Source organism: Coregonus lavaretus (assembly GCF_964263955.1).
Source record: "Coregonus lavaretus genome assembly, chromosome: 19".
In the NCBI taxonomy this organism is placed as follows: Eukaryota; Metazoa; Chordata; class Actinopteri; order Salmoniformes; family Salmonidae; genus Coregonus; species Coregonus lavaretus.
The window spans coordinates 14018767-14032626 of record NC_140006.1 but is presented as its reverse complement, the minus strand read 5'-3'; the positions used below and the strand labels follow the sequence as shown (position 1 = coordinate 14032626).

At 44.1% G+C, this 13860-nt stretch overlaps 1 protein-coding gene across 1 annotated transcript in view; it reads left to right on the top strand.

The window, feature by feature from the left end:
- The first annotated feature begins 252 nt into the window (after positions 1–252).
- Positions 253–13860, top strand: part of LOC311146503 (capping protein, Arp2/3 and myosin-I linker protein 3-like) — a 54243-nt gene continuing 40635 nt past the window's right edge. The window contains exons 1-3 of the mRNA XM_084183007.1: positions 253–557; positions 1033–1193; positions 8418–8512. Of these exons, the coding sequence (XP_084039133.1) occupies positions 1136–1193; positions 8418–8512 (153 nt within the window). The 5' untranslated portion in view covers positions 253–557; positions 1033–1135. The remainder of the gene's footprint in view (positions 558–1032; positions 1194–8417; positions 8513–13860) is intronic.

Here is a 13860-nt window from a genome sequence, read left to right as displayed (position 1 = left end):
TGAGAAAACTAAAGAGTGTGCAACATGCCTCTCTGTGTAAAGAATAATGGACAATTGAAATAAGGTTGCTAAGTCATGTGGTGTCAGAGCTATTGACATTTTAATATTGTGATCATGCACTTTGTTGACAGTTCCTAAGTAGCTGCATTGACAGTGGCCAGGCTGCCTACACCATTGCTGTGTGATTATGAAACTCGGATCGGAATCTAGAAAATAAGACCTGTGCAATGTTGTACACCTTTTTTCCTTCATAAAGAGACTAACCTTGGGTATGTAACTCAAATTGTTCGCAAGCTATTGATGTTTGAAGGTCCGAATGTCTGGCAAATATCGAATCTCAAAGCAACTTTACCAAGGTACGGAACCGTCCTCTTTCCATTCCATCACAGCTGTCGTGATTTTTTTGAATACGGTATGACTTTACTCGCATAAAAACCGTGGATGGAAACGTGGTGACTGCTTCTCCAGTTGCTACTGCAGCACTCCACACTGTATAATAACTGTTGGCAGTCATCCAGCTCACAAAGAACTCCATGGCCATATATTGACAACGGGAGGTACTGTAGGCTATTTCTTGATATGAATGAAATTAGCCAATAGTTATTGGTCTAATGAAGCAAAATGGAGTCATTATTAATTATGGTAATAAAGGGAACGATTATCATTATAATATTTTATCAATTTAATAAATTTAATCGATGTTCTTTTAGACTTTTTATACTTTGAATAATTCGTGTTATTAGTATTAGTGTTGAGATTATTTGAGAATCTCGAATCTCAAATAATCTCAACACTAATAACACGAATTATTAAAAGTAGTGTAGTGTTATCATTTTATTTTCCCTCAAATATTTAAAGTAATATCTGAAACACTTGCGTCTGTGCTACTTGCGTTGACTGATGCATCTCTCTCTCTCTCTCTCTCTCTCTCTCTCTCTCTCTCTCTCTCTCTCTCTCTCTCTCTCTCTCTCTGTCTCTCTCTCTCTCTCTCTCTCTCTCTCTGGCTCAATCCCTCATATGATATGTTTATAGGCACTGGAGTCGCCCGCGCTACTGTCGGATTGCCAGTTGAAACGCATTAGTGGCTCTCTCGCTTGATTATAATAAGCGCAGAGGGGTAGAGTCAGAGCGCGCTATGGCCTCTAAAGAGACCACCGCTGCAGGTTTCGTTAACGTCTGCAGGGAAAATACAGGTAAGCGCAAAACTGCTCTTTTAAAATCACTGTCATGCTCAACACCTGCTGTAGCCGACAGACTATATTTCCTCGGCAGAATACAGAGCCTATCGCTGTTATGAATTCCAATGGTTATTTTATTTAACAGTTCACTCTGTTTGAGGTTTAGGCCTATTTGCGTTTGTGTGTGATCTCTAATGAGTTAGTGCAGCAGGCAAATTACATGTTCTCCCTGGGCAGGCTAAAGGCTGTGTAAGCCCACATCAGTTTATGATAACCTGTTATTCCTATCGATCCGAATCGAAATATGTAGGCTACGTTGAGATTGCTTTGGTTCTGCTGCCTGCTCTGTATTTACCACAATCATACTGTAAACGGTTCTTTGATCCACACTTCGTTCAGTAGCGAGTTGGTTGTATGTGTGTTACTGCAAATGCGTGCCTGCCTGTGCGTGTCTCTGGGTGCTTTGACTTGGCTTTAATATGAGTTTGTCTTTGAGTGTGTTTGTGTGTAGGGGTTATGAGCGAACAAGCATTTTGTGTGAAGCATGCAGGCATGAGTTTCTGCATTGAGAGGCTGGTCCTCTTCAGTGAAGAGATGGGCTATAGTGCCCTTAGGGTGTGCAGCGCTCAGCATACCACTGCTTAGTACACACACACAAACACACACACACACACACACACACACACACACACACACTGAGAGTTATATTTATACACACTTGTGACAAGCAGGATCACACTCACATTGGTCACACATGCGAACACAATGGTATTGTCTGACACACACACACACATTACACACACACACACACACCGACTTACACCATTGGACAGAAGGGTGTTAAAAGGGTGTCTCTCACTGTTAAATATCGTGACGGCAAATTAATCCCTTGTTTGTATCTGGACTTGGCTGCGGTAATGACCAGTCAGAGCTAAAGGTACAGAGAGAGGAAGGAAGGGATGTGTGGTGGGCACTCATGGCGAAAGAGCAGGTCCATTAGACAATCAAGGCAGTTTTTTAACTTCGCCAGCAGATCCGCTTGCTTTCAGCTACTCACAGGCTTCCTGTGTAGATTAAGACACGGCAGAGCCAGCACGAGATACAGTACCAGTCCAAAGTTTGGACACATCTACTCATTCAAGGGTTTTTCTTTATTTTTACTATTTTCTACATTGTAGAATAATAGTGAAAACATAAAAACTATGAAATAACACACATGGAATCATGTAGTAACCAGAAAAGTGTTAAACAAATCAAAATATATTTTATATTTGAGATTCCTCAAATAGCCACACTTTGCCTTGATGACAGCATTGCACACTCTTAGCATTCTCTCAACCAGCTTCACTTGGAATTATTTGAGCTGTTCTTGCCATAATATGGACTTGGTCTTTTACCAAATAGGGCTATCTTCTGTAACCCCCCCCTACCTTGTCACAACACAACTGATTGGCTCAAACACATAAAGAAGGAAATAATTTCCACACATTAACTTTTAATAAGGCACACCTGTTAATTGAAATCCATTCCAGGTGACTATCTCATGAAGCTGGTTGAGAGAATGCCAAGAGTGTGCAAAGTTGTCATCAAGGCAAAGGGTGGCTATTTGAAGAATGTCAAATATAAAATATATGTTGATTTGTTTAACACTTTTTGGTTACTACATGATTCCAAATGTGTTATGTCATACTTTTGATGTCTTCACTATTATTCTACAGTGTAAATTTTTTTTAAAATAAAGAAAAACCCTTGAATGAGTAGGTGTGTCCAAACTTTTGACTGGTAGTGTATGTCTCGCAGAAAACATACCTCAATCCAGGGATGAGAAATGTATTGTACTCTCGAATTGTCCCATTATTCCAACTGTTGAACTGAGAAGATTGAATGACTGCTAAAAGAAACAAACAGTTGGGAGTACAACGCATTTCTCATTCCTGGATTGAGGTAGTGTGAATTCAGAAAGAGTGGGACAGCTTCATCCTGATACGTTTATTTCTTGGTCTGACAAGAAAAAGTAAACACTATTGTTACTAAGCACTTGCAGATAAACCACATGATCAAAAGCACATCTCTTCATTGGTGTGACATCATAGAGCAAGCTTCAAAGTGGGAGCTCACTCTGCGAAGCACACAGTAAAATAAGTGGCATCGCTTTTTTCTGTTTTGATGTTAAGGTTATAAAACGGTCATAGATAATGCACTGTGCCAAATTGTGATTAAATGTGCATACTATTTACTGATGCATCACTATACATAAAAAAGTTGCCAATATTTTGTTTACATTTTGTAATTCAGTCATTTTTGTTGTTGTCCTGCTTTACAAACTGTATCTAGCTAAAGTAGGACAGCATGGAGTAGCTAAAGTAGGACAGCATGGAGTAGCTAAAGTAGGACAGCATGGAGTAGCTAAAGTAGGACAGCATGGAGTAGCTAAAGTGGGACAGTCTTATAGGCTTTTCCAATGGAGGAAAGAGATCCAGTTTACATTAGGGACCCCCTGTACTTAGGTTAGGCAGGGCCCTGGTTCTTGTAGTACTATATCCTGTAATTTATTTTGTGTAGTACTGTTATTAGTATTGTTAAATCAGAATTCAGAAAAAGTGGGTCTGTAACCTGTTCAGGCATCTATCCAACATATTAGCCCAACAAATGTTTCCTAATCACACAAAATTGAATTGTCATTGGAGTACAATTAGGATTATAATAACGGTGTCCCAGTTTATCTAACCTGCTATCCCAGTCTACCAAATGCAAACTGAAAATATGGTTTTGACTCAGTGTACACAAATGAGTGTGTCCTGCCTCTGTGAATATGATATCAACATTAGTTGTTTTGTGTGATTAGGAAACATCTTGAGGATTTCAGAAATGTGTTGGGCTAATATGTTGGATAGAAGATGGAAATGCAAAAATGGTCCCACTTATTCCACATTCACCCTACGTTTTGCGAGACATATCTTGCGCCGGCTCCACTGTGTTTTAATCTAAGCAGGAAGCCTGTCCGACCCTAATGAAGCTGTAAGCAAGTGGGTCGGATCTGCTGGCTAGGTTTTAACTCATCCTCTCCTCTCCCATCTCTCTCTCCCATTCCCTACTTCTCTCTCTAATTGTAGTTCAGCATATGCTGTGGCCGGGCCATCTGTGGGAATGGCCAGTGTTAAGGGCTTTAAGTGAGTGGGTTTTAAGCATGAAACACACTGAGAATCTCACTGCCGATAGACTGCCGATAGGTACTTATCACAGTGGCAGGCCGTTCCTTTTCTTGCTAGAACAAAAGCGGTACCTGCTGCTTGCCGACCCGGTAGCGACGAAACTGCCGATGCTACTTGTAGAATCGCAATGCTCGTCAGTGGCCAACAACTTCACTTTGAGCTAATCAGAGAGAAAGAACCCCGACGTGGGGGAGCCAACAAAAAAAGGGAAAAATAGGGTATTTTCTCCGTACATCCACAGATGAACCAGTCACACTTCATATGCCATGTAGGCTTTGGGATGGTATACTATATATACAGTGAGGGGAAAAAAAAGTATTTGATCCCCTGCTAATTTTGTACGTTTGCCCACTGACAAAGACATGATCAGTCTATAATTTTAATGGTAGGTTTATTTGAACAGTGAGAGACAGAATAACAACAAAAAAATCCAGAAAAACGCATGTCAAAAATGTTATGAATTGATTTGCAATTTAATGAGGGAAATAAGTATTTGACCCCTCTGCAAAACATGACTTTGTGGTGGCAAAACCCTTGTTGGCAATCACAGAGGTCAGACGTTTCTTGTAGTTGGCCACCAGGTTTGCACACATCTCAGGAGAGATTTTGTCCCACTCCTCTTTGCAGATCGTCTCCAAGTCATTAAGGTTTCGAGGCTGACGTTTGGCAACTCGAACCTTCAGCTCCCTCCACAGATTTTCTATGGGATTAAGGTCTGGAGACTGGCTAGGCCACTCCAGGACCTTAATGTGCTTCTTCTTGAGCCACTCCTTTGTTGCCTTGGCCGTGTGTTTTGGGTCATTGTCATGCTGGAATACCCATCCACAACCCATTTTCAATGCCCTGGCTGAGGGAAGGAGGTTCTCACCCAAGATTTGACGGTACATGGCCCCGTCCATCATCCCTTTGATGCGGTGAAGTTGTCCTGTTCCTTAGCAGAAAAACACCCCCAAAGCATAATGTTTCCACCTCCATGTTTGACGGTGGGGATGGTGTTCTTGCGGTCATAGGCAGCATTCCTCCTCCTCCAAACACGGCGAGTTGAGTTGATGCCAAAGAGCTCGATTTTGGTCTCATCTGACCACAACACTTTCACCCAGTTCTCCTCTGAATCATTCAGATGTTCATTGGCAAACATCAGACGGGCCTGTATATGTGCTTTCTTGAGCAGGGGGACCTTGCGGGCACTGCAGGATTTCAGTCCTTCACGGCGTACTGTGTTACCAATTGTTTTCTTGGTGACTATGGTCCCAGCTGCCTTGAGATCATTGACAAGATCCTCCCGTGTAGTTCTGGGCTGATTCCTGCTTGGCGATGGTCTTGTAGCCCATTCCAGCCTTGTGTAGGTCTACAATCTTGTCCCTGACATCCTTGGAGAGCTCTTTGGTCTTGGCCATGGTGGAGAGTTTGGAATCTGATTGATTGATTGCTTCTGTGGACAGGTGTCTTTTATACAGGTAACAAGCTGAGATTAGGAGCACTCCCTTTAAGAGTGTGCTCCTAATCTCAGTTTGTTACCTGTATAAAAGACACTTGGGAGCCAGAAATCTTTCTGATTGAGAGGGGGTCAAATACTTATTTCCCTCATTAAAATTAAAATGTATAACATTTTTGACATGCGTTTTTCTGGATTTCTGTTGTTGTTATTCTGTCTCTCACTGTTCAAATAAACCTACCATTAAGATTATAGACTGGTCAGTGGGCAAACATACAAAATCAGCAGGGGATCAAATACGTCTTTCCCTCACTATACAAAAGTATGTGGACAACCCTTCAAATTAGTGGATTCGGCTATTTCAGCCATACCCGTTGCTGACAGGTGTATAAAATTGAGCACACAGCCATGCAATCTTCATAGACAAACATTGGCAGTAGAATGGCCCGTACTGAAGAGCTCAGTGACTTTCAACATGGCACCGTCATAGGCTGACACCTTTCCAACAAGTAAGTTCGTAAAATTTCTGCCCTGCTAGAGCTGCCCTGGTCAACTGTAAGGGCTGTTATTGTGAAGTGGAAATGTCTAGGAGCAACAACGGCTCAGCCGCGAAGTGGTAGGCCACACAAGCTCACAGAACAGGACTGCCAAGTGCTGAAGCGCATAGCGCGTAAAAATAGTCTGTCCCCGAAGCAATGTCAGCACAATAACTGTTCGTCGGGAGCTTCATGAAATGGGTTTCCATGGCCGAGCAGCTGCACACAAGCCTAAGATCACCATGCGCAATGCCAAGCTTCAGCTGGAGTGGTGTAAAGCTCGCCGCCACTGGACTCTGGAGCAGTGGAAACGCCTTCTCTGGAGTGATGAATCATGCTTCACCCTCTGGCAGTGCGACGGACTAATCTGGGTTTGACGGATGCCAGGAGAACGCTACCTGGCCCAATGTATAATGCCAACTGTAAAGTTTGGTGGAGGAGGAATAATGGTCTGTGGCTGTTTTTCATGGTTCGAGCTAGGCCCCTTAGTTCCAGTGAAGGGAAATCTTAACGCTACAGCATACAATAACATTCTAGACGATTCTGTGCTTCCAACTTTGTGGCAACAGTTTGGGGCCCTTTCCTGTTTCAGCATGACAATGCCCCTGTGCACAAAGCCAGGTCCATACAGAAATGGTTTGTCGAGATCGGCGTGGAAGAACTCGACTGGCCTGCACATAGTCCTGACCTCAACCCCATTGAACACCTTTGGGATTAATTGGAACGCAGACTGCGAGCCAGGCCTAATCGCCCAACATCAGTGCCCGACCCCACTAATGCTTTTGTGGCTGAATGGAAGCAAGTCCCCGCAGCAATGTTCCGACATCTAGTGGAAAGCCTTCCCTGAAGAGTGGAGGCTGTTATAGCAATAAAGGAGGGACCAACTCCATATTAATGCCCATGATTTTGGAATGAGATGTTGAGGTGTCCACATACTTTTGGTCATATAGTGTAGCTAGCCAAGTGCACAGACACAATGCACACAGCACTAAATACTTCCTCCAAGCTAGCTAACCACTGTAGCTAGTATTGCTATTATAATTAAATTGCAATGGATTAACTCGTTTCCATGAATCAGCTGCCTGTGTTAGCTGCCGAGTTAGTGCAGTGTCCTTAGCTAGCTAGCTGTGTTTTGCTAGTTAGTGAAAATGCTAACTTTAGCTAGCTAGCTAAACATTTGACTATGGGCTGGCACTGGCGTAATGGGATTATGGACAGTGAATTCTTGCTAGGTAGTTATCTAGCTGTGGCCATAGTATCAACAAGGGCTTTCTACAAACTAACAACATTAGCGCAGATAGCTTCAAATCTAGACCATAAGCAATACGCTCGGATATGCATTGCCAAATAACGCAACTGCCGACTTCTGGTTTGGAGAATTTTAACAAGGCATAGTGGCTGACGACTTCCAAGGTCTTTGCTATTTGAACACAAAATAGGTTGACTGCCGACATTCTGTTCAGAGGTGCTAAGTACTGTCAGCAGGCAAACGCTTGACAATCCTACCGGTGTCTGAGCTTTTACAGAGATTAAAGTCGATTACCACTGCGTTAACTCTCTGTTTGTCTTTCTCTGATCCTTCCTCGTCATCCCCCTCTTCCGTCTTTTGACCAATCACATCAGCTCTTTTCAAATCAGATCTTTTTCAGAGCTGATAAGATTGGTCAAGAGACCAATTAGTGAAAAAATATCCGTATTGGGCTGCCTGTGTAAACGCAGCCTTAGTGTTTGAAAGCTTATGGTGTCTTTTGGATATGGCAGCTTAAGAAATATTGTGATGTGTATCAACTATTTGATAAAACTTTGATAAAACTTCCTTTCATATAACATTTTGCTAAAGCTGTTTGCCATGCCCCTCTGTCTTTTTTGTCTCATAATGTTCCTGTACCTCCATATCAGTTCCGTCTCTGGGGCTAAATATAAAACCAGTTTCGTTTCCTCTTGTTTTCTCCTGTGGCCATGTGTGTGCAGTGGTGTTTGTAATGTAAGATAGTGTTTTTGTGAGGGAGTAATTTACTTGCAGTATTGACTTTTGTTTTATGCCTTCTTTCCACAGAGAGCATCAGGAGTCTCATTGATAAACAATCTATCAAGTTTATGCAAGCTGTGAAGCAGGACACCAAGCACAGCAAATCAGAGGACAGGATACTGGTGAGGCCCCTTCACAATACACTCTACTGTCAGAAATCTGGTCTATCTGGTCAAGTCAATGCAGTGTATTTTGTACTTTAAATTAGAGTCCAATCCATTTTAATGGGGCATTCAAGCTTGGTGGTCCACACACTCCTCTATGAGCAAACGGTACACCGTGGGGAATTGAGTCCATCCTTTCAACCTTTATTAGAAGTGGCAGTGTGCCTCTAATGCCAGAAGCGAGGGGATGGTGTTTATGTGTGTGTGCGTGTGTGTGCGCGTGTGTGAGTGTGTGTGCTCATGCCAGTGTGTGTGTGCCTGAGGGTGTGTAGGTGGACTAAGAGGTGTCCTAGCAGCTTGAACGAGCCAACACAGACACTGCTAGACATTGCTGCTATTGAGACATCCTCAATTAGTCACCCGGATCAGTTACTAATGACACACACACACACACACACACACACACACACACACACGACACGAGGGTGGTAGATGAGTGAGAGCACAAGTTCATTTCCTCTTCCTGCTGAGTGTAAACTGGTGCTGGGGAGAGAGAAGACACACCGGGGAATTCAGCAGACATAAAAATCTATTAACTCTTTCTCTATGTCATTCTTGTTCTCTCCCTCTTTCTCTACCCCACATCCCCTCTCTCATTTGCGTGGTTGACTCTCTCTCTAGTACATCTCCCTCTCTATCTCACTAGCTGTCATTAACACTCACCCCCTCTATTTTTCTTTCTGTCTTTGTTTCCTTTTATTCTCCTCCGTATCTGTCCATCCCTATTACTCTCCCCGTCACCCCTCCCCCTCCTTGCTCTCTCGCTTTTCTTCCTCCTTATCATCTCTCATCTTGCCCTTCTCTCCTCCCCTCCTGTCCTCCTCCATCTTTATCTCAACACAAAACTGTATTGAACCACTCTGCTCCCTCCTCTATCTGACAGAACTCAATTAGGCCTTACGAGAATGTTAGTCTAAATGGGTTTTGCTGATGCAACTTCTCAAAATACTTACGGCGTAACATGGCATGATGACAAGTAAAATATAGCATAGAGGCCTACATGTGTATTGTGCACATGTAAATGTTTGTAAATGGGCAGAGCTTTTGGAACAAAGTGTACTGTCTCTAAAACACACACAGGCATGCATGCAGTGAGCTCGCTGTTGAATATGTAGCCTACTACACTGCATCTACTCTTTGTTTGTCCCTCCCTCCCTGTCTCTCTCTCTCTATGTCCTTTCTCCCTCTGGGGTTGTGCTGGTATCCAGCTGTCTGTGTGCGTCTACTGTTCCAGCTGTCACGCTGTGCCTCACAGACACATGCATGCACACACACACACACCCACACACACACACACAGACACAGACAGTCTCAGCAAGACATCCACCACCGTGCTGAGGGCAACGTTACGAAGAGTAACAACATACGCCCAGATACACAAACAACCACATAAACACACCCTGTCATGCACACACAAACTGGAACACATACAGAGGACATGCATTTCGGAGTACTCATTTGAAGATTAGCGCCAACTCCAAAACAAAACATCTTCAAAGAGAGAGGAGAGAAGGAGGGAGGGGCAGAGGAGAAGGAGGGGTGATGCGAGTCGAGGGGGGCACCAGGGAAAGGGGTGATGAGAGCTCAGAGCAGCGGAGGAGAGGGGGAAAGGAGACGACGGAAAGGAAGGAAGAAATCTGATGTGTTTTGATGCCCCAATTGCTGCCTTTTCTACCCTCGTCCATTATTTTTCTCCATCCGTTGCTCCGTTTTACCCGCCATTGATTCCCAGCTCCATCTCTCCACACTAATAATGCCCTATTACTGGGATGTGATTGCTACAGTGTGACACTCCAAACACACTCGGATCACTCAAACCTTCTCTCCACTTCCAGTCGCAAAAACCTTCAAGCGCTATGATGAAACTGGCTCTCATGAGGACCGCCACAGGAAAGGAAGACCCAGAGTTACCTCTGCTGCAGAGGATAAGTTCATTAGAGTTACCAGCCTCAGAAATTGCAGCCCAAATAAGTACTTCACAGAGTTCAAGTAACAGACACATCTCAACATCAACTGTTCAGAGAAGACTGCGTGAATCAGGCCTTCATGGTCGAATTGCCGTAAAGAAACCACTACTAAAGGACACCAATAAGAAGAAGAGATTTGCTTGGGCCAAGAAACAGGAGCAATGGACTTTGGACCGTTGGAAATCTGTCCTTTGGTCTGATGAGTCCAAATTTGAGATTTTTGCTTCCAACCGCTGTGTCTTTGTGAGACGCAGTGTAGGTGAACGGATGATCTCTGCATGTGTTGTTACCACCGTGAAGCATGGAGGAGGAGGTGTGATGGTGTGGGGGTGCTTTGCTGGTGACACTGTCAGTGATTTATTTAGAATTCAAGGCACACTTAACCAGCATGTTAACCACAGCATTCTGCAGCGATATACCATCCCATCTGGTTTGGGCTTAGTGGGACAATCATTTGTTTTTCGACATGACAATGACCCAACACACCTCCAGGCTGTGTAAGAGCTATTTAACCAAGAAGGAAAGTGATGGAGTGCTGCATCAGATGACCTGGCCTCCACAATCCCCTGACCTCAACCCAATTGAGATGATTTGGGATGAGTTGGACCGCAGAGTGAAGGAAAAGCAGCCAACAAGTCCCCAGCATATATGGGAACTCCTTCCAGACTGTTGGAAAAGCATTCCAGGTGAAGCTGGTTGAGAGAATGCCAAGAGTGTGCAAAGCTGTCATCAAGGCAAAGGGTGGCTGCTTTGAAGAATCTCAAATATAAAATATATTTTGATTTGTTTAACACTTTTTTGGTTTCTACATGATTCCATATGTGTTATTTCATGGTTTTGATGTCTTCACTATTATTCTACAATGTAGAAAATAGTAAAATATAGAAAAACCCTTGAATGAGTAGGTGTGTCCAAACCTTTGACTGGTACTGTAGATCTCCACATTCCCTTTTAGTCTCCCTAATGATATTAGCTGTCTCTTTTCTCCTGTAACTACAAGGTACAAGGAGGGATCTGTCGACAACTTAGGCTACTTGTAGAGACATTCAATGGCAGGAGAGAAGGAGAGCTGTTTATCTTAAACACAGCAGAGTACCTCACTCCGATTTCTATTAGCACCACATATTGAAGAATGAAAAGACTTTAATTGAATCAAGGACGCTTTTTGTCATGTGAGTTATGGCAGTCAGCTAAAGAGGTTGACACATGCACATCATTGTTGGATAAAACTGTTGGGGAATGCCGTAATGGTTCGATGTCTGTAGATGGCAGGCATCTAATGGTGGTATGATTGATCTTTTGATCTGATGATAGATGTCTTACTACAGGGATATTACTCTGTCTATAGAAAGGGATGTGTTAGTCTCCGTACCCTCCCCCCCTCTCTCCCCTCCCCGGTTGCTCGGTTGCAAGTCTCTTTGGATTAGGTTTGTGCAGACTTTTATGTGAGCAAAAATCTGCAACAAGATGTGTTTTTAAGCCATGCTTTTTCTCCCTCATTTGCCTCCTCTCTCCATCTATCTATCTAAATCCATCTCTCCCTCGTTCTCTCCGTCTCTTTTTAAAGGCTGCTTATAGAGCAGGACCTGGGGCAGCTGTGCTTTCAAATGCGCCCTTACTCTCTGCCAGGGAAGATGGAAGGGTTGTGTCCTTTTGATGCTGGGTTCACCTGGGTGAAAGCAGACTGTCCCCAGTGTCTCTTGGGGATTGTGTGTGTATGCACACTAGTGTGTGTGCGTGTGTGTGTGCGCATGTGTGTGTATGTGGGTGCATGTCCCCGTGAGTATGTGTGTGCGCACAAGTGCGTGTGTTTGGGTGGCCGCTCGCACATGTTTGAATGCAGGCGCGCACACCCGTTCTTCAAAGCTGTCTAAGGCAGAGCCAGAGAGATGGGATCCTAGATCAGAGCAGCCAGGTCCCGGTTTCTCAAAAGCATCTTAAGGCTAAGTTCATTGTTAGAACCTTCTTAGGAGCATTGTTAAATCTCAGAGCTGTTTCCCATTTCCATTGTTACTAGTTCAGGTTTCATTAGTTGTACGGGATACACATGGTATACACCGTCCAACAAAATACTTAATTGCAGGTTCCTTCTCGACAATGCAACAACAATAAGAAAGAATAAAAGATAAGAATACGAACATAAAGTAAATGGTTCAGTAGAATATAATAAACATTTTAGCATAAGTATAATACAGGAAGGCACAATTTATAGTCCAATATTGACATGTTTTAGGAAAGGGGTGATTGGGGGGCATGTGCTTAAATTCTGCAGTATTTTGCAATCATAATAAGCGTTAGGTAGCAGCAGTTGTGATGTGTGTGTAGCATGAATGTAGATATGTGTGTGTGTCTGTGTGTGTGGATGAGTGTATATCTGTGTGGGTGTGTGCATGAGTGAGTGCATGTGTGCTAAGGTGTGGAGAGTCAGTGCAGGTGGTCAGCAGTCTGATAGCTTGTAGATAGAAACTGTCTCTGAGCCTGACGGTAAGGAAGTGAACCGCTCGTGGCTGGGGGTGTGGGGTCCTTGATGATGCGGCGTGCCTTCCTTAGGCACCGTTTCGAGGAGATGTCCTGGATGGGTGGGAGCTCGGTCCCAGTGATGTAATGGGCCGTCTTCACCACCCACTGGAGGTCCTTGTGGTCGTGGATGGAGCAATTCCCATACCAGGCCGTGATGCAACGTGTCAGGACGCTCTCGATGGTGCAGCGGTAGTATTTGGAGAGGACCCACATTTCTTCAGCCGTCTTAGGAAGTAGAGATGCTGTTGCACCCTATTGACAAGTGTGGTGGTGTTGTTGGTCAAGTTCTCAGTGATGTGGATGCCGAGGAACTTAAAACTGCTGACTTTCTATATTGCAGTTCCATTGATGTGGATCGGGGCATGTTTCCTCTGCTTCCTGAAGTCAACAATCAACTCCTTTGTTTTGCTGGCGTTGAGGGCGAGGTTGTTGTCCTGGCATCACAATTCCAGTTCACTTACCTCCTCCCGATAGGCTGACCCGTCGTTGTTGGTTATCAGGCCTACAACCGGGGTGTCGTCAGAAAACTTGATGATGGAGTTGGTGTTATGCAAAGCCACTCAGTCGTGGGTGAACAGTGAGTACAGTAGAGGGCTGAAGACACACCCCTGGTGGGCCCCTCTGTTAGGAGTCAGTGTGGAGGAGGTATTGTTGACCAGCCTCTCAAAAGCACTTCATGATGACCGGGGTGAGTGTGACAGGGCGATAGTCATTTGGGCATGTCACCGTGTTTTTCTTGGGCACTGGGACGATGGTGGTCTCCTTGAAGCAGGTGGGAACTACAGCCTGGTGACTGGGACAGGTTGAAAATGTCAGAGA